The 20,676-nt window shown below is 44.7% G+C and overlaps 2 protein-coding genes across 2 annotated transcripts in view; one reads left to right on the forward strand and one right to left on the reverse strand.

The window, feature by feature from the left end:
• Positions 1–20,676, reverse strand: part of LOC137425859 (uncharacterized) — a 245,516-nt gene that overhangs the window by 94,209 nt on the left and 130,631 nt on the right. The window contains exon 36 of the mRNA XM_078775229.1: positions 596–709. Coding sequence (XP_078631355.1) covers positions 596–709 — 114 coding nt within the window. The remainder of the gene's footprint in view (positions 1–595; positions 710–20,676) is intronic.
• On the forward strand, positions 643–20,484 carry LOC144891724 (uncharacterized). Its single transcript, XM_078775794.1, has 3 exons — positions 643–749; positions 16,485–16,515; positions 16,783–20,484. The coding sequence occupies exon 3, from the start codon at positions 18,950–18,952 to the stop codon at positions 19,412–19,414; it is 465 nt and encodes a 154-aa protein (XP_078631920.1). The 5' UTR covers positions 643–749; positions 16,485–16,515; positions 16,783–18,949; the 3' UTR covers positions 19,415–20,484.

Raw genomic sequence — 20,676 nt, forward strand, 5'->3', positions numbered from 1 at the left:
AAAGACACATGAAAGCCCGCTTGGAGTTTGCAAAAAAGCACCTAAAGGACTCTCAGACTGTGAGAACCAAGATTCTGTGGTCTGATGAAACCAGGATTGAACTGTTTGGCTTCGATTGAACTGCAGGCAGTTCCTTCGACCTCATGGCTTGGTTTTTGCTCTGATATGCATTGTCAGCTGTGAGATCTGAAAAGACAGGTGTGTGCCTTTCCAAATCATGTCCAATCAATTGAATTTACCACAGGTGTACTGAAATCAAGGTGTAGAAACATCTCAAAGATGATCAAGAAAAATGGGAGGCACCTGAGCTACATTTCAAGTGTCATAGCAAAGGGTATGAATACTTATGTCAATGTGATATTTCAGTTTTTTTCTTTTTAATAAATTTGCAAAACTTTCTAAAATCCTGTTTTCTCTTTGTCATTTTGGGGTATTGAGTGTAGATTGATGAGGGAAAAAATGAATTTAAACGATTTCAGCATGAGGCTGCAACATAACAAAATGTGAAAAAAGTGAAGGGTTCTGAATACTTTCTGAATGCACTGTACATTTATTTATTCCATGTGAATATAAGGATAAACAAAAGCTTACTTACGTATACATGTATCCCCCTCTTCTTTAAAACCTTCAAAACAACTGCAGGTGAAGCCTCCAACGGTATTGCTGCAATTCTGTGGACAATAACTCCCCACCTGACATTCATCAAGATCTGAAAAAGAAGCAAAAGTTGATTGGGTTGTTTTCACCAGGTGTGTATGACAATTTTTTACTCTCGTAATGTTCAAACGAATGATGTTCCCACATATGCTGCAGAACCATTTTGTATGCTAACATCAGAATTGATTTTCTGTCACGTTACATTGGAAAATGATGACTATTATCAATTAAATGAGCTTGTACTTCTAGACTGGGGACAAGAGCAATATATATTTTGGTTGATTTTACAATAAACTGATTTACTTGTTGAAGTTGATCCATTGGGAAGTGTCCATTTCAACCCTTGCTTATGTGGCTGTTTGTTGCCCAATTCATTAACGAGTCAAGATTTTACGGCGTAGCCCATCGGGCGAAGCCGTCTAAAACAGTTTGTCCGTCCGTATGTATATTTGTATGTGTGTGTGTGTGTGTATGTCCCCTCAAATGTATACCAATCAGAGCTGAGGATATGGTCACATGGCAGGGTGCTGCGATTACGTCTGATGTCATTACGGCGTTCGGCTCTCCACACTCTGCCATTTTGATTTATATGCCATTCATGCCGAACATATCGTCGAACCTGTCATATATCACAATCGCCATGCTCTACCTTCACGTTTTTCATTCAGTGTGAAAAACAAACAAACCGATTGTTAAAATTATCATGAAATAGCGAAAGCATAGACGTTACGGCTCTTCCAACAATATGGTACGTATAGGCCTTAGGCTTTATGACTTATCTTTGGACCGCTTCGGACAAATTAAGCCCACGTTTTTTAATACAGTAGTGTATCGTTTCAATGGTATCGTTTTCGTAATAACAAGTCAAGTGAATCCACTTGGATTCCGCCCAGGTTGGCACATGGAAATTATGATGTAGCATAATTATCATCTCGGGTCAAGATTTGAAATTATGCCATGGTTTTTGTAAAATTGCTACTAGTATTCACATTATGTACTTTCACCAAAACATACATCATCATAGAAACATACATAGAATTTGGGTCCTCTGGGTCATTTGGGTCATTTGGGTCCTCTGGGTCATTTGGGTCCTCTGGGTCATTTGGGTCCTCTGTGTCATTTGGGTCCTCTGGGTCCTCTGTGTCATTTGGGTCCTCTGGGTCCTCTGGGTCATTTGGGTCCTCTGGGTCATTTGGGTCATTTGGGTCCTCTGGGTCATTTGGGTCCTCTGGGTCATTTGGGTCCTCTGGGTCATTTGGGTCCTCTGGGTCATTTGGGTCATTTGGGTCCTCTGGGTCATTTGGGTCATTTGGGTCCTCTGGGTCATTTGGGTCATCTGGGTCCTCTGGGTCCTCTGGGTCCTCTGGGTCATTTGGGTCCTCTGGGTCATTTGGGTCCTCTGGGTCATTTGGGTCCTCTGGGTCATTTGGGTCCTCTGGGTCATTTGGGTCCTCTGGGTCATTTGGGTCATTTGGGTCCTCTGGGTCATTTGGGTCATTTGGGTCCTCTGGGTCATTTGGGTCCTCTGGGTCATTTGGGTCCTCTGGGTCATTTGGGTCCTCTGGGTCATTTGGGTCCTCTGGGTCATTTGGGTCCTCTGGGTCATTTGGGTCCTCTGGGTCATTTGGGTCCTCTGGGTCATTTGGGTCCTCTGGGTCATTTGGGTCCTCTGGGTCATTTGGGTCCTCTGGGTCATTTGGGTCCTCTGGGTCATTTGGGTCCTCTGGGTCATTTGGGTCCTCTGGGTCATTTGGGTCCTCTGGGTCCTCTGGGTCCTCTGGGTCCTCTGGGTCATTTGGGTCCTCTGGGTCATTTGGGTCCTCTGGGTCATTTGGGTCCTCTGGGTCATTTGGGTCCTCTGGGTCATTTGGGTCCTCTGGGTCATTTGGGTCCTCTGGGTCATTTGGGTCCTCTGGGTCATTTGGGTCCTCTGGGTCATTTGGGTCCTCTGGGTCATTTGGGTCCTCTGGGTCATTTGGGTCCTCTGGGTCATTTGGGTCCTCTGGGTCATTTGGGTCCTCTGGGTCATTTGGGTCCTCTGGGTCATTTGGGTCCTCTGGGTCATTTGGGTCATTTGGGTCCTCTGGGTCATTTGGGTCCTCTGGGTCATTTGGGTCATTTGGGTCCTCTGGGTCATTTGGGTCCTCTGGGTCATTTGGGTCCTCTGGGTCCTCTGGGTCATTTGGGTCCTCTGGGTCATTTGGGTCCTCTGGGTCATTTGGGTCCTCTGGGTCATTTGGGTCCTCTGGGTCATTTGGGTCATTTGGGTCCTCTGGGTCATTTGGGTCCTCTGGGTCATTTGGGTCCTCTGGGTCATTTGGGTCCTCTGGGTCATTTGGGTCATTTGGGTCCTCTGGGTCATTTGGGTCCTCTGGGTCATTTGGGTCCTCTGGGTCATTTGGGTCCTCTGGGTCATTTGGGTCATTTGGGTCCTCTGGGTCATTTGGGTCCTCTGGGTCATTTGGGTCCTCTGGGTCATTTGGGTCCTCTGGGTCATTTGGGTCCTATATTCCTATCCTATAACATATATATCTCCTATAACCTATCCTATAAATATAGATTTGATGACGTCATGTTTACACATCTGAGCGACAGAAATGAGCGACAGAAATGAGCGACAGAAATGGGTGACAGAAACTAGCTTCACTTTTGAGCGCCCGAAATTCCCAGGCAAACGCTATAACGCACCAGGTTTACAACCTGTGCGTTAATAATCATAATAATATAGTAAATATAACCATAACACTTTCATCCCAATGTGAATGGAAAGTTAATAGATTGAAGAGGTGTATGGTTCATGATTAATGATGAGCGGTGCTTGGCACTAATATTATATATATATATATAATATATACATATATTATATACATATATATATATATGGATATAATATACATATATATATATATACATAAATATACATATATATATATATATAATATACATATATATATATATATACATATATATACATATATATATATATATATATACATATATATATATATATATATATATATATGTATATATGTATGTATGTATGTATATATATATGTATATATATATATATATATATATATATATATATATATATATATATATATATATATATATTGTTACGGACACGGCTTTTAGATGTTATATTGACCGAGCGGTGGTGTATTTAACCGCGTCCGAACAGTTACTCCCCGATTAGAACCCGATTCCAACCGAACGTTGACTAATCGCGCTACAGATATTCAATTGGGAAACCTCTAAAGCGACCGAAAGAGAAGAAGAGAGAAGAAAGACAGAGTTTGGAGGAAGAACAGATTTATTATACACACACAAGCAATATTTTAGAGCGACCAATATTATTTACAGCACTAGATGGAAAAGAGCAGTCACACAGTGCATTGTTAACTTATTCTATTTCATTTACTTAATCCCCAAGACAAACGAGTAGGACAGGACGTTCACACTCACACGGTGGATATTGCAGACAGGTAATGGCTCGAGGTTGATTGCTTGAGAGGAAGGCAAGGTCGGAGGCCGCAGCTTTCAACCCCTCGCGGTTTTGGCGGGAAAACCTCCGTCGCGTATCCGCGGCCGTCACGCGCTGGCTCGGCACACCTGCTCCTCTTCCTGGGGTGGAGCCGTCTCCCTCCGTTCAGCGCGTCTCTCCAACGACAGGGGATATTGCAGGCAGGCAGGTAGGTAGGTAGGTAGGTAGGGCTTGCGGTGGATTGCGCTCCTCTTCCAGGTCATCCCCCAGCGTATCTCTCAAGGCCTCTCTGTCAAGCAGTTCCTTACATTCGCTTTTATCACCTCCGGCGGAATTAAGCCGCCGGCTCCGAGGGCACGCCTACCGGGTCACTCACCGCGGTGTTGATTGGCTGTTAGGGCCGGTTCACTCCTGCCCTCTTCTGACGAGGTGGAGACACGCCTTTCTTCTCCGACCCTGTTTCATGGCCAATGGTGGTTGAAGAGAAAAACCGACCAAAATGCGGAAGGCAAATGGAAGGGAGATTTTGGGGAAATTGGAAGGGTCTACGCTTATTTTGTTTGATACAATGCAAAGTCAATCTAGTGGAAAACACATACTTAGCCTACATGGAATAAGGAAATACACTATTTAAAAGATATATCGTGACCTGCGTGTATGTTCTATGAAATTAATTAGGAGGACGGCTGCGACCATTATTTACATTACCAGGATGTTACCATACCAAAACCATACTCTTCACATCCGTTACCCTTCCTCCAAAATTGTTACACTCCTCAAAACCCGTTACACTTCTCAAAACCCGTTACACTTCTCAAAATCGTTACACTGCACCCTCCTTTCTTCAGGCACGTCCTCGGGCCTACTAGACTTAACTGAGTGTGACATGTAGGTGTAATTCCCTCTACAATTAACCTGACCCTGAGTGTGACAATTTTAAAACACAAATAAGTATGTCCCCCTATTGCATTGCATCCTGTCTAACAGACTCAAGCCCACAGCTAACCGAATTACGGAATTATTCTGAAACTATACATTTACGGTGGGGAGCATTATTTACAATGACGTGATTTCTTATTTACAACGCAACCCAGGACCTGTGTGTTTTTTTCCTTTTCTTTTTAGGGATCAAGAGAAAGAAATTCCTGTTGGGAGGGAGGAGACAGCACGCATTGCATCGATGCACCAGTACCAATACCACCAAAGCACCCAAAAGCACCACAAGCACCACAAAGCACCACTCGGTGCGCAGTCACCATGGTTCATAATAAACACAACAAAACAACTGGTGGTGGTCTTCTCCTTGTCTGCTGGGCCGATGTTCTTCCTGACGTCTTCTGGCTTCATGCGGCCTATTTGGACATAATAAAAAGCACAACTTGTGTTCGTTTTTTATTATTATTTAGGGCCTCAGGGGCCAACTAAGGGTGGTCCACCTGTTTGGCATAGGTGCCACCTTACCGAGGTCCGCAAGCAAGATTCCCTGGCCACTATGGCCGGTCTCCAACAGAGGTGCTCTGCCCCAGAACCTGGGGTCCATCAAGTGGTACTTGGCCGCCGAACAGCGGTCCATAAAGTGGTACATCAACGCAATGCGTGCTGGTTCTGGGAATCTCGGGCGCACAATGGCCACCTCACGCACGCTCCCCTCGGCACCCAATGGCGCACAGGTCATGTGGGAGACAAAAGAAAGACAATTGAGCGAGGGGTAAGGTCACAAGGGTACACGTCAATAAGGCAATGCAAGGTGAAATGCGTACGGAGGCCGAAGTGAGAAAGCTCGTCCCTACCGTACGTCACCCCCCTGTCACCTACCCTACCCTTGTTCTCACCCCATATGTACAAAAATCTACACATTTACAAATTCGTCACTACTGTCACGTCTTCCCCATATTTCCCCTATACCAAATTCGTCCCCACAATCCCTTTACTTCAAAATTTGCCATCACCAAATTCATCATCAATCCTCATAAGGAGGCAGAGATGGAACATCAAAGCACAATGTCACACCCACGTCATGATGCGTCTCACAATCCAAACATTTGCATCATAAAAAATAATCAAAACATGGCATGGTGTGGAGTACCTGTCACCTCAGGTGAGTGGATGCAGATGGTGCGAGGAGATCCTTCATCCTAACTATCCTCTAAATGATTTTAACACACTTTACACTACCCGGGGTCTTTCCCTGCCAATCCATTGGCCACTTACACTATTGGTTCTAAAAACCAAATTCCCATTGACCAAACTGTGGTGCTCCTCAATTTGGGGTCTCACTCCCCCGATTCATCTCCCGGTGCTCTAGCACAATTTCTGGGCTGCGACGTGTACCTCTCCCAACAGGTCTACCCACCTGCACACCTCCCCCACTGTAGTTGCCACCCGAGCTTACCTAGCTCCTCACCCTAACCTAACTAACTGGGGACAGCCCCTCTCCTGGCTCTGTCACCCCATGGTGCCCTCTGGCACTGGGCTACCCGGGTCCGTCCTCCGGATCCTCGGGCCCCATCCACAACAACTACTACCGGCTCCCAGAGCCCACCTGCGGCCTCACCTGGCCGACATCCTTACAGTGGTGGAGTGCCCAAACCAACTACACACACTAACAGGCTACACGCCCAGCCATTTCCACAACACCAACGCACCCATCCACATACCATTCTGTCACCCGCACCACAGATGCCAATATCCAAACCACAATTTACCTGTACCCTCTACCTAACACTTACTCTACCCGCCCCGGGTATCCGTGATGGGGGTCCACTCTTCCCCCATTCACACCTTCGCACCATCCACTCCACTCCACAATTTCCACCATACTCACTCCACGACCATCCATTCCAATACTCCATACCATTTATTCCATACACCTGTCTTTCATTCACCTGTCGTTGCACACCTGTGCAATCATACCTGGTGCCACCTGCACCCTCCTTTCTTCCTGGACCATTTGGTCAACACAACACGCAATCACCACTACTCCCTCATACACTGCTCCACACACCTGTTCAGTTGCACACCTGTGCAATCACACCTGTTCCATTCTCCCACACACGGCATCATCTCAGCTAACTCCTCCCCTCTGAAACTTGCGCTTCCCAGTCGTCCCTTTAAACTATTGCGCTCCCACGTCATTATCAACCACACTAACCTACCTGCGTCCCCACTACAGGTATCAGTCACTAACTAACCTTATCGTTACCTAATGTCAATCTCTTCTAGATCCCTATCATTATCCAAGCCCTCCCTGGCTCGGTTGTCATAGCCACCCCATAAACTATTGCGCATTTGCCCCCACTCTGTGAGGGATGGTGGATTTGCCATCCCACCACATCGGGGGTCTCTCACTACCAATTTCGCTCGTCCAAATCCAACAATTCAAAAATTTTCCATTTACTGCCAATTCTATTCACTTTTCTAAATTTCGTTTTAAATCACTATCACTACCACCATCACCCGTCTACTTATTACATCCTCTCGGTGCGCCAATTCACATCTACAGCCCGGCTTCGTACAGCCGAGCAATGAACGCGGGTCGTTTTGTGCCAGCGGCTGGATACGTCCCGCATTCGGGGCAGGGACGGAGGCTTACCCGGGCCGAGATCCCATGCACCACCTCGGCGTGGAGCCATCCAATGTCCCGATCTCGACCTGCCGGCACGTCTCAATAGAAAGTGGTCGCCATGACGACCCTTCCTATCGGGCTGCCCGCTCCGCCTAGTGGAGCCCGGACGCGGCCGCTCCACGCGAGGCCCAGCGTGGATCGCGCACGGCGGTCCTTTCGAACCCGCCGTGGCTCGGATCTCCGCTGGTTCTCGCGGCACGCGAAGCCCGGCACGCACCGAGGGCCCGATCCGGCTAAAAGTCGACCTAACCTTTAACCCGGTTACCGTCGACGCTTCACCTGCAGGCTTACATGCATACGCTACCTCTTTCTTGCTCATACATGCAGCCGTTCCCATTCTCCTCGTACCTTTCCTTACACACCCCGGTACACTCACTCCGCCCATCGACTTGGTCACACACCTGACCACCGAACACTTTGGCACACATTCGTTGCTCGCACACCTCACCAATACACCGCTTCGCGCCCCCTCCTCGGTCACCTTCTTTGTGACGATCACAGGTGTGCTCTCACCCGCACACCCAACCACGTGCCTCACTACCAACTCAAATGTGCCTTCCCACACACGCTCTACCATTCCAGGTGTGCATCCTTCCATCCCAGGTGTACATCCTCGCTCACCTGTCACAACCAGCTCACTCTCCTTGTCACTCTCACTACTCTCACCTCCACTCTCGGTCGCGCACTCACCCTTACTCTTGACAGCATGCGCTTTCCCCATGCACCCGTCCGTTACACACCTTTCTCGCGCATCCTCCCGCGCACACTTCTTCGTTACTTCCTCCGTAACACTCACCACAGGCATGCATTCTCCCTTACTCTTGACAGCATGCACTTTCCCCATGCACCCGTCCGTTACACACCTTTCTCGCGCATCCTCCCGCGCACACTTTTTCGTTACTTCCTCCGTAACACTCACCACACCGCGCTTCCATGTACCCCCTCGCACACGCGCTCCGACCGGCTCACTCCTGACGGCACACTCACTCCTCGGCGTGCACTTTTTCCTCACACACCCCATGGTCGGACATTCTCGCACACCTCTTTTTTCGCACACCTGACCTGTCACACACTTCACCAACGGCCTTTCACGAACACCCGGGTCTACACCACCCCCCAAGCCGACTGAATCTCCCCTCACATCATGTACATTGCCACTCACCTCCGTACCTCGTCGTCTCACCTCCTCTTTTGCCACCTGCAAACTCTTTATTTGGTTAGTGAGCATCACATCATGATTTGAACACAGACCTTGTACATATTCCATGACTTCCTCCTTTATCTCCCTCTTAGTTTCCCTCCGTCTCTTCTTAATTTCACTCACCCCCTCTTCCACCTCCTCTAATTTTTCCTTTACCTCTTTCAGCTCCCGGTGCGCCCCCTCGATTTCTTCCTCCATTGCTACTTTAACCGTTTCTACGTGCGTCCTTACCTCCCGGTCCTTCGTCTCCATTACTTCTGTCACCTCTTCCAACTTCTTCGTCAACCCCTCATGTACCATTTGACATTCCTTTTGTGTCGCTATTAATTCATTTTTTATGTCTTTTTGTGTCGCTTTTAAACCCCCGATGATTGCAGTGTTCTTTTCCACTTGGTCCGCTAGTTCCCTTTGTCCGACTGTCAGCTGTTCTACTCCCTTCGTCAGACTCTCTATTCCCCCCTGTAACCTAACCGTATTATTTCTCACCTCTTTCTCCATACGCTTTTCGCCTCGCTTTACCTCCTCGCGTAGCCCAGAGACCTCCTCACTTACACCTCGTCGTATCTCCTCCTTCACCTCCTCCATCTGGTTCCCCATCTGTTCGATTTCCCGGGCGGATTGTTCCCCTATTTCCCGCAATTTGTCCTCCATCCTATTTTCTAACCCCATTAGCCCATTTTTCACCCCCTCTAACTGATTCTCCTGGGCAGCCATTCTGTTTTCCACCCCCGTTAACCCATGTTTCACTCCTTCTATCCCATTGTCTAACCCCTCAAATTTCTTGTCTAACTCCTTAAAATTATTGTCTAACCCCTCAAATTTAGCTTCTAGCCGTTCCCCCATTTCCCCCATTTTGCCCCCCATTGCCCCCATTTGGCCCTCTAATCGCTCACTATTAGCCCTCGCTTCGTCCCTCATTTTGTCCATAAGGGCCCCGATTTGTAGCAACAAAAGGTTTGAATCCACCAGGGGCGCTACCACGGTCGCGGGCGTGGCAAAATTTGGTGCCGCTACACCCACGTGCGCGAGGACGCCATTTTGCGCGTCTGACACCCCCTCAACCGCCTCCTCATTGCTCTCCTCCTCCCTTTCTTCCACATACATTTCCCCTGGTTCCTGGGTTACCCCTAACCCGTCTATCTCCCCCACCGACATCCGATCGCCTTGATTGTCCATGGCGCGATCTCAAAATTCGGGTTTTATAAAACAACACAATTTCGTCCGCTTTATAATTTTGAGCGCGTGCAGCGCGCTCCGGGTCGATCTCACTCCCCGACACCAATTGTTACTATAACACAATTGGTGTTCCAAAATTTGGGCCTAACAAATTTAGTCCCAGGTCCGAATCCCAACTCCTGACAACCAATTGTTACGGACACGGCTTTTAGATGTTATATTGACCGAGCGGTGGTGTATTTAACCGCGTCCGAACAGTTACTCCCCGATTAGAACCCGATTCCAACCGAACGTTGACTAATCGCGCTACAGATATTCAATTGGGAAACCTCTAAAGCGACCGAAAGAGAAGAAGAGAGAAGAAAGACAGAGTTTGGAGGAAGAACAGATTTATTATACACACACAAGCAATATTTTAGAGCGACCAATATTATTTACAGCACTAGATGGAAAAGAGCAGTCACACAGTGCATTGTTAACTTATTCTATTTCATTTACTTAATCCCCAAGACAAACGAGTAGGACAGGACGTTCACACTCACACGGTGGATATTGCAGACAGGTAATGGCTCGAGGTTGATTGCTTGAGAGGAAGGCAAGGTCGGAGGCCGCAGCTTTCAACCCCTCGCGGTTTTGGCGGGAAAACCTCCGTCGCGTATCCGCGGCCGTCACGCGCTGGCTCGGCACACCTGCTCCTCTTCCTGGGGTGGAGCCGTCTCCCTCCGTTCAGCGCGTCTCTCCAACGACAGGGGATATTGCAGGCAGGCAGGTAGGTAGGTAGGTAGGTAGGGCTTGCGGTGGATTGCGCTCCTCTTCCAGGTCATCCCCCAGCGTATCTCTCAAGGCCTCTCTGTCAAGCAGTTCCTTACATTCGCTTTTATCACCTCCGGCGGAATTAAGCCGCCGGCTCCGAGGGCACGCCTACCGGGTCACTCACCGCGGTGTTGATTGGCTGTTAGGGCCGGTTCACTCCTGCCCTCTTCTGACGAGGTGGAGACACGCCTTTCTTCTCCGACCCTGTTTCATGGCCAATGGTGGTTGAAGAGAAAAACCGACCAAAATGCGGAAGGCAAATGGAAGGGAGATTTTGGGGAAATTGGAAGGGTCTACGCTTATTTTGTTTGATACAATGCAAAGTCAATCTAGTGGAAAACACATACTTAGCCTACATGGAATAAGGAAATACACTATTTAAAAGATATATCGTGACCTGCGTGTATGTTCTATGAAATTAATTAGGAGGACGGCTGCGACCATTATTTACATTACCAGGATGTTACCATACCAAAACCATACTCTTCACATCCGTTACCCTTCCTCCAAAATTGTTACACTCCTCAAAACCCGTTACACTTCTCAAAACCCGTTACACTTCTCAAAATCGTTACAATATATATATATATATATATATATACATACATATACAGACTTGGCATTTAATATGGAATTTTTTTTTTCTTGACTTGGGTTTACTTTCTGAACTCAGTATTCAGTATATCAATCTGGTGAGTTTCTTTTACCCTTCGGTGATGTCTTTGTTGAAAGAACCATGTCACTGATTGTCTTTCGCAGCAAGAAGTCAATAACAGGATTATATCACAGGTGGCGTGACAAAATGTAAGGACAGGTACATTTGATGATTGGCTTCACAATCGGGTATATAAGGGTTGTTGCGTTCTGTATTCGTGGAAAACAACTGCTGCACGTCGACAAAAGTTATTGCCGCTTCCTCTGGAGATGGTCCGTCAACTTGACAATGCTGTTTGTCATGGAGTGGTGGCTTTACGAAATTCTGGCATGAAACAGCGTGCTATTGCTCGGAAGTAGGGCATCACTCAAGGTCAGGTGTCAAAGATCCTGAAACGAAATGCTCAGAGGGGTGTCCCTACTCCAATACCGAGGCCAGGACGTCCACGCAGAACCACAAGGAGAGATGATCGCCAGCTGCACCGGTTAGTCTGCAATGGCCGTACCAAGTCAGCTAATCGGCTTAGGGCTGAGTGGCAGCAACTGACAAATGTGCCTGTATCCAGAAGGCTAGTCAACCAACGACTGGTTCAAGCAGCCTATCGTGCCAGGCGTCCCCTGAGAAAGCCATGCCTGACCAGACAACACAGCCAGCGCCGATTGCAGTGGGCCAGAGAGTAACGCCAATGGCAGCCAGGACACTGGAATCACATGACCTTCAGTGACGAGTCTAGATTTCTGGTCTATCGTCAAGATGGCCGCGTCCGAGTGCGCAGACAAGTGCATGAAGCCCACAACGAAGATTGTATAGTGCCAAGAGTCCAAGCTGGAGGTGGTGGGGTGACCGTTTGGGCTGCTTTTCATGCAGGGGGCAAAACTGACCTGGTTGTTCTCAATGGAAACCTGAACCAGTTCAGGTACAGGGCCATTCTGGAAGAAACATTGCTTCGATTTGCTCGTGCAGTCTTTCGAGGAAACTTTGTCTTCCAAGATGACAATGCACGGCCTCATCGTGCTCGCATGATCCAACACTTTCTTGCTGACCGTGGTGTCGAGCATATGGAGTGGCCTGCCATGTCCCCGGATATGAATCCGATAGAGAACTTGTGGGCAGAATTAACGTGTCAAATCGACAACTTGGACCAGCAGCCTGCCTCTGTGCATGAATTGCAGCAGGCTATTGTCACTGCATGGCAAGCAATTCCTGTCCAAACCTTGGCAAATCTCGTGAACAGCATGCCTCGACGTGTACGTGCTCTCCTGAATGCTGGTGGGGGTTACACGAAGTACTGAACTGTAATTTTACTGTCCGTAATCCCAGTCATAATTTAGCTTTTGTTTTTGTTGAAAAAATATTTGGCTAATGTGCAAAATAAAGACATACTTCTGGAAAACGCACAGAAGTTTAACACAGTACTGTCCGTGAATTGAGTTCGATATCAGTTTACACCACTTTCAAGGATCAATTTATTTGCTTCGAAATGTCAAATGTGGTTTTTGTTTCTTTTAAAGGTCACATTAACAAAATCTAGAATAATTTCAACATAATTCCAATGAACTTTTGGTTCTAAGTCATCTTGAAAAGTAAGTTCACCCCCACAAAAAAAATATTCCATATTAAATGCCAAGTCTGTATATATATATATATATATATATATATATATATATATATATATATATATATATATATATATATATATATATATATATATATATATATATATATATATATATATATATATATATATATATATATATATATACACACGAGTATATATATATATATATATATATATATATATATATATATATATATATATACATATATATATATATACATATATATATATATATATATATATATATATATATATACATATATATATATATATATATACATATATATATATATATATATATATATATATATATATATATATATATATACGTATATATATATATATATATATATATATATATATATTAGGGTGGGCTTCAAAAAAGCAAAATGCAGAGTTTCTCCGGGACATGGTCTATTTTTGTTCCTTTTGGTGTCAAAGGAAACCACTCCAAATTTGAATGGAATGCAATAATATTTAGGGGTGCCACATCAGTGATGAATTTTCCCCCATGCAAAAATAGGAATTCCCATTTTTTGGGCTGTATATACACAAAATAAATACATAATTATATATATACATTAAATATAATATTAAAAATAAATATGTAGTAAATATACATTAAATAATAAATATACATAAATACACATTATACATTATATATATACAATATATTATACATACAGTTTTGAGACTTCCTATGATCACTATCTGGGCAATTTTCATGCATGTTTTGTACAGGTTCCCGGGGTCAGGGGTACGCTTTTTTAGTGTGTAATATGTAGGCCTAACTTATTGACTGTGGCTCTTTTGTAGAGAGTGACCCTGTGGAGTAAGAATTAACAGGATTTTACCCACATTCTTGCTTATTTTGCAGATATGGCATGTGCTAGTACCAGTGTTTCATTGAAAACTCGGGCTCAGGATAATGTGTATCTCATTGGGTCCACTTCTGGAGATGCCATCAAAGGTGCCAAGCTCCCGACTGTGCATCAATCTCTTGTCCTGTTTTTCCATCACCTGAAGAAGGAGAATCGCAATGCCCGGGAGAGTGCAACCCTCACCATTGAAGAGGTTGTGAAGTTCTGGGAAAAAGCTCACCTACCTACAACGACGAAGCAGCACTGCATCCATCGTTTGGAGAGGCTATATGAAGAATGGAGGAGCCTCCAAAAAGGTGCAAAGCAGGGTGGTGCGACCCAAGAGAAAAAGGAAGCATCCTTCAAGGCCTCCTTGGAGAAGACGTTTGATCTTAGGCATGCAGATTCGGAGGCCATAATCACCAACCCCGAGGACAGGAAGTTTCTTCACGATCAATTCTCAGAGAGGAAGGCTTCAATGGGATCTGTAGACACTGTGTTGGAAGCAAAAACGTTCTTGTGTGTTTGAAAGATCAGCAGCCACGAGATGATTATCGTGAACTCCTAGAACTGACTGTCATCTACATGGGAGGAATCCCACCTCGTGGAATCCGGATCATGGCTCCAGGAGCAATGCACAGAGCCAGATGGATGGCAAAAGCACTATATTCACTACAGGTGTTCATGTTTCGGTCAGAGTTCCACTTGACACTTCGAGAGGCGAGAGAACTCCGAGCCTTCAACATTTTTGTCTGCCTTGTGTATGTACAGGCTTGGTTTCGGGCTCCACAAGCTATTGAGGCTCCCCTGAATGACGTTAACCTCTTCAAGAAGTTGGAAAAGTTTGAACAAATCAATCAGAAGATGGCTCAGGCAGCCTTGAAGGCACTTGGCCGCCACACGTGGTACATGAGCCCAGTACTAGTGGCATTTGCATTCTTTGACACCAGAATTGACAAAGAAAGCAAGATCAATATGATTGAAGCATTGAAAAATGACGGTGAAAACCCCTCTCCAAAGAGACCAGCTATCAAACGAGGAACCGCCCTGTCAATCGCTGGCCTCATAACAAAACACACAAAGCATTTCTTCAGCATCCTAGGGACCCCAACTGATTGGATGGATAAGGATCCTGGTTCATGGGAGCAAGAAACCAGCTTTCAGGAAGCAAAGAAAGCCGCCAGTGGCTTAGTCGTGGTGAACGACAGGGCAGAAAGGGGTGTCGCATTGATACAAGACTACAATAAGCTCCTTACAAAGGATGAAGAGCAAAAGCAAGCTCTGCTCCAAGTTGTTGCTGCTCACAGGAAGATGTACCCCGATGCCAAGAAGGCAACAGTGGTGAAACAGGCCCAGAAATAGGAGTTACATTTCTCATTATATTTGGGTTTTTTAATATTATGTGATATGGTGTCTCTTCATTTTATGAACTGAACATTTGGATTGTTATCATTGAATTTGAGTTTTCATAGCAATATAGTGCTATTTGTGCAGCTATTGTAACTTGTGTTTGCTAGAATACAAAGAAAGTGAGTGGAGGGTGGATTTTCATAAAACAAACTTCTGGTTTTGCTTTCGATCCATATATAGAAAAGTTTTGTAGACACCTTTAGTTTGAAGGCTGATGTGGCACCCCTAAATAAAATCAGATTGCATTCATATTTGGTGTCTTTTCATTTTGGAACAAAAGGAACAACATGAAGCCATGTCCCAGTAAATATTTAAAAAAAATTATTTTGAGCACCACCCTAATATATATATATATATATATATATATATATATATATATATATATATATATATATATATATATATATATATATATATATATATATATATATATATATATCAGTTTTGTGTCCGTTACGTCATTACATCTATGATGTCATTACGACGGCTGAGTCCACCGACCAATATTTTAATTTACAAGTACACCTGCTCACTACGGGAGTGGCAGGAAGGGTCATTCCTCTTTAACCCTAAAATGCACTCTCTGGGCCTGGGAGGCCCTGCAGCTTTTTGTTTTGGAATAACTTTATGATGAAAACGTTGAGCTGCATGACCTTTCCTGGATGCTCCTATAAATTGGTGACACATATTCCTGTGTTGTTTGTGAAAAAAATAATTCGTTCGGTTTCGAGAAAAAAGTTTAATTCATAACACTACCCCGATTCACACCCTGCAGGCCTCAGAGGCCTGGTGCGTTATCGGCGTTATTTTCATCTACCTCATTTGCATGGCAATAGTACTCGTTCCTGTGAATGTTGTGAACACGCGCTGAATCCTGTTCATGAGTCATCCGTGACATCATCTCATCAGTGCAGCTTCCAGTTATCTTGTGCATTGTGAGTTTTTCTTGACTTTGCATTGGTTGTTTTGCCACCTTGACTCTTAGATTCATAGAACTTCAATTCCTTTGAACAAAGGTAAGCTTCATTTTATTCTTATGATTTCTGAGCTTACGTGTTTTCTCCTCGTGCAATTTACTGTACGTGTTTTCTCCTCGTGTACATTACTGTACGAGTTTTCTCCTCGTGTGATTTACTTTACGTGTTTTCTCCTCGTGTACATTACTGTACATGTTTTCTCCTCGTGTACATTACTTTACGTGTTTTTACTTCACTTGTGCATTGCTTTACGTGCACTTTAGAAATTCGGGAATGCAGGCTCATCACATTTTATTTTTCTTTTAGTATTGTACAATGTCAAAACCATCGAGCCTCTGTGTGGAGCAGGTGCTGGAGCTGTTGGAGGCAGAAGAGATCCCCAACACTGCTGAGGAATCGGAATTGTTCTGAACCAGATTCAGTCCCAGACTACCAAGACTATCCAAATGGCCGATGACCTGATCGTTTTTTTTTTCTCCACCAATTTAATCCGAGATGATGCTCACCAAATTTCATCGTGATCGGATGAAGTTCTGTGCTTGTCGAATTATGACGTCATATTGGAGGCACCTATGACATCATCATCAACAATGTAATTCCCCATGGAAAGTACTTTACAATGAGCCACGTCTCAATTTTTTGATGCAACGCTTTCAGAGATACAGAGGTGCAAAGTTCTTCAGTTTTTCCAAGATGGCGCCCGTACCACGTGACATATGACGTCATACTTTACATTAAAAAAAATATACACGTGGAGGTGCACCTGTGGTGAAAATTTCCTGTCAATCGGACCAACAGTTGCAGAGAAAATCATATTTATTCAGTGCAGACGCAGAAACAGACAGACAAACAAACGGACTCCAATGCAATACCCTCTGCCCTGGCGAGGGTAATTAGCACAAAGTAGCACAATTAGCTTCAAATTAGCACAAGTTAGCATAATTCCTATCAATATAGGACAACTTAACATCAAATTAGCACAAAATAGCACAATTAGCATTACAATAGCAAACGAATTAGCATAATTAGAAGCAAATTGGCAGAAATTTGCATAATTATCATCATCATCACGTTAACACAGACTGGCATAATTAGCATCACATTAGCACAAATTGGCAGAGTTAAAATCACATTAGCACAATCTTTTTTTCTACTTTAGTTTGTTATGCCACGAGGGTCTGGCAGGCCCTTATAGTGCAGTGTTAGCTGTGTTTTTAGAGACGTCACGTAGGGTTAAGGAATATAGATTACAATCGATCTATGGTCGGGTCTCAAGAACATTGGATGTGTGTTAATTTACCAAGTTTCTTGTGGAGAGATCGCCATTTGGTTTAAGCATTCGAGCAAGCATTCCATTCAAAACCGTTAAGGAACGGCTGGCTTGGCAAGCGCTCGCAAGCTGCTTGGTAAATGAGCACACCTCCAACCCTTGTGGAGTACATAGATTACAGTAGATATTCGCTCAGTTCTGTAAGTAAAACTTACCTCACGGGTGTCGGGATTCCTCCAAATTTCTTTCATGTTATAAGCAGCACTAACGACTATTTGAAAAGCTAAACAAATGTGTTTGTGGTTTATAATATTTTACAAGCCCGGCTACGCCACTGTTAGACTTTTGGTCTTGTTTTGTTAATAATTATCCAAAAGTTTGTCTGTCTGTCTGTCTGTGTGTGTTTGTGTCGCCATTTTTCTCAGTGATGGCCGAACGGACTTTCATTAAACTTTCAAAGTGCGAGGGAGTGTTTTAGGCAAAATAAAATTAGGGGGAAACAAAAAAAAAGGATTTTTCTTTTAAATCGCTCTGTGGTGCCTAAGCCTTTTTTAATGTAAAATATCCCCAACCATGTTCCTTAGTGAGTGCAGGGAAGTGTTTAGACGTGAAGCATGGCTCATTGTCAAGTGTACTCCCCATGGAGAATAAAATATGTTAATGATGATGTCATCATTGTCTTCATTATGACATCATAATTCAACAGGTAAAACACTTGATCCGATCAGTATGAAAAAAAATTTCTCTGCAACTGTTAGTCCGATGGACATGAAATTTTCCCCATAAGAGCACCTCCTCGTGAAGAATTTTTAATGATATTGTTATGTCGGTGGGGTAGTGATATGTAGAGTCAGGTAGATTTGTGTAGGGTATCATGCCTGACTATCGTGGAGAAGAAGAACCACCACATACAATAAGTAGAGGACCTGTTTAGCCCGAATATCGGATGAAGTTGTATATTTGTCCCCATTACGAGGAATAGGGCATGTTAACTAGTTATAGGGATTATGTTAACTACCACCTTGTTAGTCAAACCTCTGTGATCTATCCTTTGTCCTTTATGGCACCGCACCATAGTAACCAGTTGGAATTGCCATTAAACTACACTAAATAACAATAAAAACCAACTGGAAGCTAGGCATCAAGCACTAGGGCTAACAATCCCCCCTGGCAGACACACATCACTCAGGCAGGCTGATAGCCATGCCCAGGAGGACATTGATTGAGCAGGAGTTGACCAACGGGAAGGCCGGGGTAGGAAGGGACTCGCTGATTGGTGAAGGAAGCATGGGGAGAAAGCAGCACACTGATTGGCAAGGTTCAACTGATGACGTCAGAAGTGGACTGCATGTGGATTGGTGGAGAGCTGAGCATGCAGTGGTGGCCAGTGGGCATTGGCGCAGAGGCACAGATGACGTCACGAGACGGTCAATAAAAGAACTCTTGGACCGACATTTTCTCTCTCTTGCCTTCTTCTTGCTTTCTCTCAACTCTTGGTTCTGGGCTCTGGTGGAAGACGGTTGTGCATGGACAAAGGGCTCCAGGAAGCGATCGAATCGACCATGTTCAGAGACGCCTTCGAAGACGTACAGAGGCTGCAGGAAGAGCCGCGGGCCGGAAACTGCGGTTCTCCGTGCGAACGACGAGTGTACGAGCGCTGCAGTGTGAAAGGGCGCAACGAGGCCTGGTTCCCGCCAACGGGCGTGCTTCGTGCGCAATGCCGCCAGCGCCCCGGAGCCGTTCGCAGACCCTGACGAGATGCCACCAGTGATCGGAGCTAAGTGCACAAAATAACCCACCTATTTATTTTTATTTATCCAGTTATTTTATCCCTCATTTGTGATTTGTGTCAGCTGTGGGGATGTCCCATTTCGGAACTTAGTTTCACCGTCGCGTTTTTCCTGTCACAGGTATTTATTGTAATAAATCGTTTTATTATTTTTCCTGTACATTTTAAATCCGCCTGGTTTGAGTTATTTTTTACAGGTTGAAGACTGCCCAGCAGGATCGCTCAGGTAAGCGCTTCAGCTTCCTCCCCGCCCCTTTCTTCCTCTGGCGCATATAAGAAAAGTCTGCATTTGATCAACGCCTCAGCGTTAAAGCTTGCTTTGGCTATTTGTGATTCCTGTAGTGTTCACCTGTGGAATCACGCGACAATATTTATGACGTCATAGATCACGTGGTACAGGCGCCATCTTGGAAAAACCGAAAAATGTTCCACCTCGATATCTCTGAAACCACTCCATGGAAAAAATTGAAACATGGCTCATTGTAAAGAACTCCGCATGGGTAACAAGTCTGCATTTGTAATCTTGTAAAGAACGCATGGGTAATCATTGGTGCCTTAATTATGACATCATAATTCGACAGGGACAACACTTCGTGTGATAAGTTTGAAATTTATTGAGCGTGATCTACACAACAATTATATTGGAGAATGTAAGTTTATGATGTCATCGCTCACTTGGTTTGGCAGTCATTATGGATTATAGGAAAAAAAAAACCCTTCAAAAACAAGCGTTGGCTCGTACCAAGTGGACTGCGTGGATGAAGTATTCCATGAATACCATCTCGTTTATTATGTTTTCATCCCGGAATTTGGGCTTTCCATCATTGTGCGCCTATTAAATTATTTACTTATTTCTCAAAGGCCGAGGATGCCATGTGTTGCTGCCATATCTGCTGCGGGGATGCTTCAGTTTTAAAAAAAACACTGTAGGGAAATAAAGAAATTTAGGCAATCGCTTTGTTTGGTTGTTTGCATATGTAAGACACGTGTGAGACAAGAGGTGTGTCACACTACCATTGCTCAGGTCACCAGCCTGTCATCCAAATTTAGACTTAAACTGGTTGTCCACGTACCTATGTCATATTTTGCAATAAATATCAGTCATCATTATCAACCTTCATTAAACAAGCTACCATTTTTT

The sequence above is a fragment of the Myxine glutinosa genome, chromosome 4 (genome assembly GCF_964187855.1).
Source record: "Myxine glutinosa chromosome 4, kmMyxGlut1.1, whole genome shotgun sequence".
NCBI lineage: Eukaryota > Metazoa > Chordata > Myxini > Myxiniformes > Myxinidae > Myxine > Myxine glutinosa.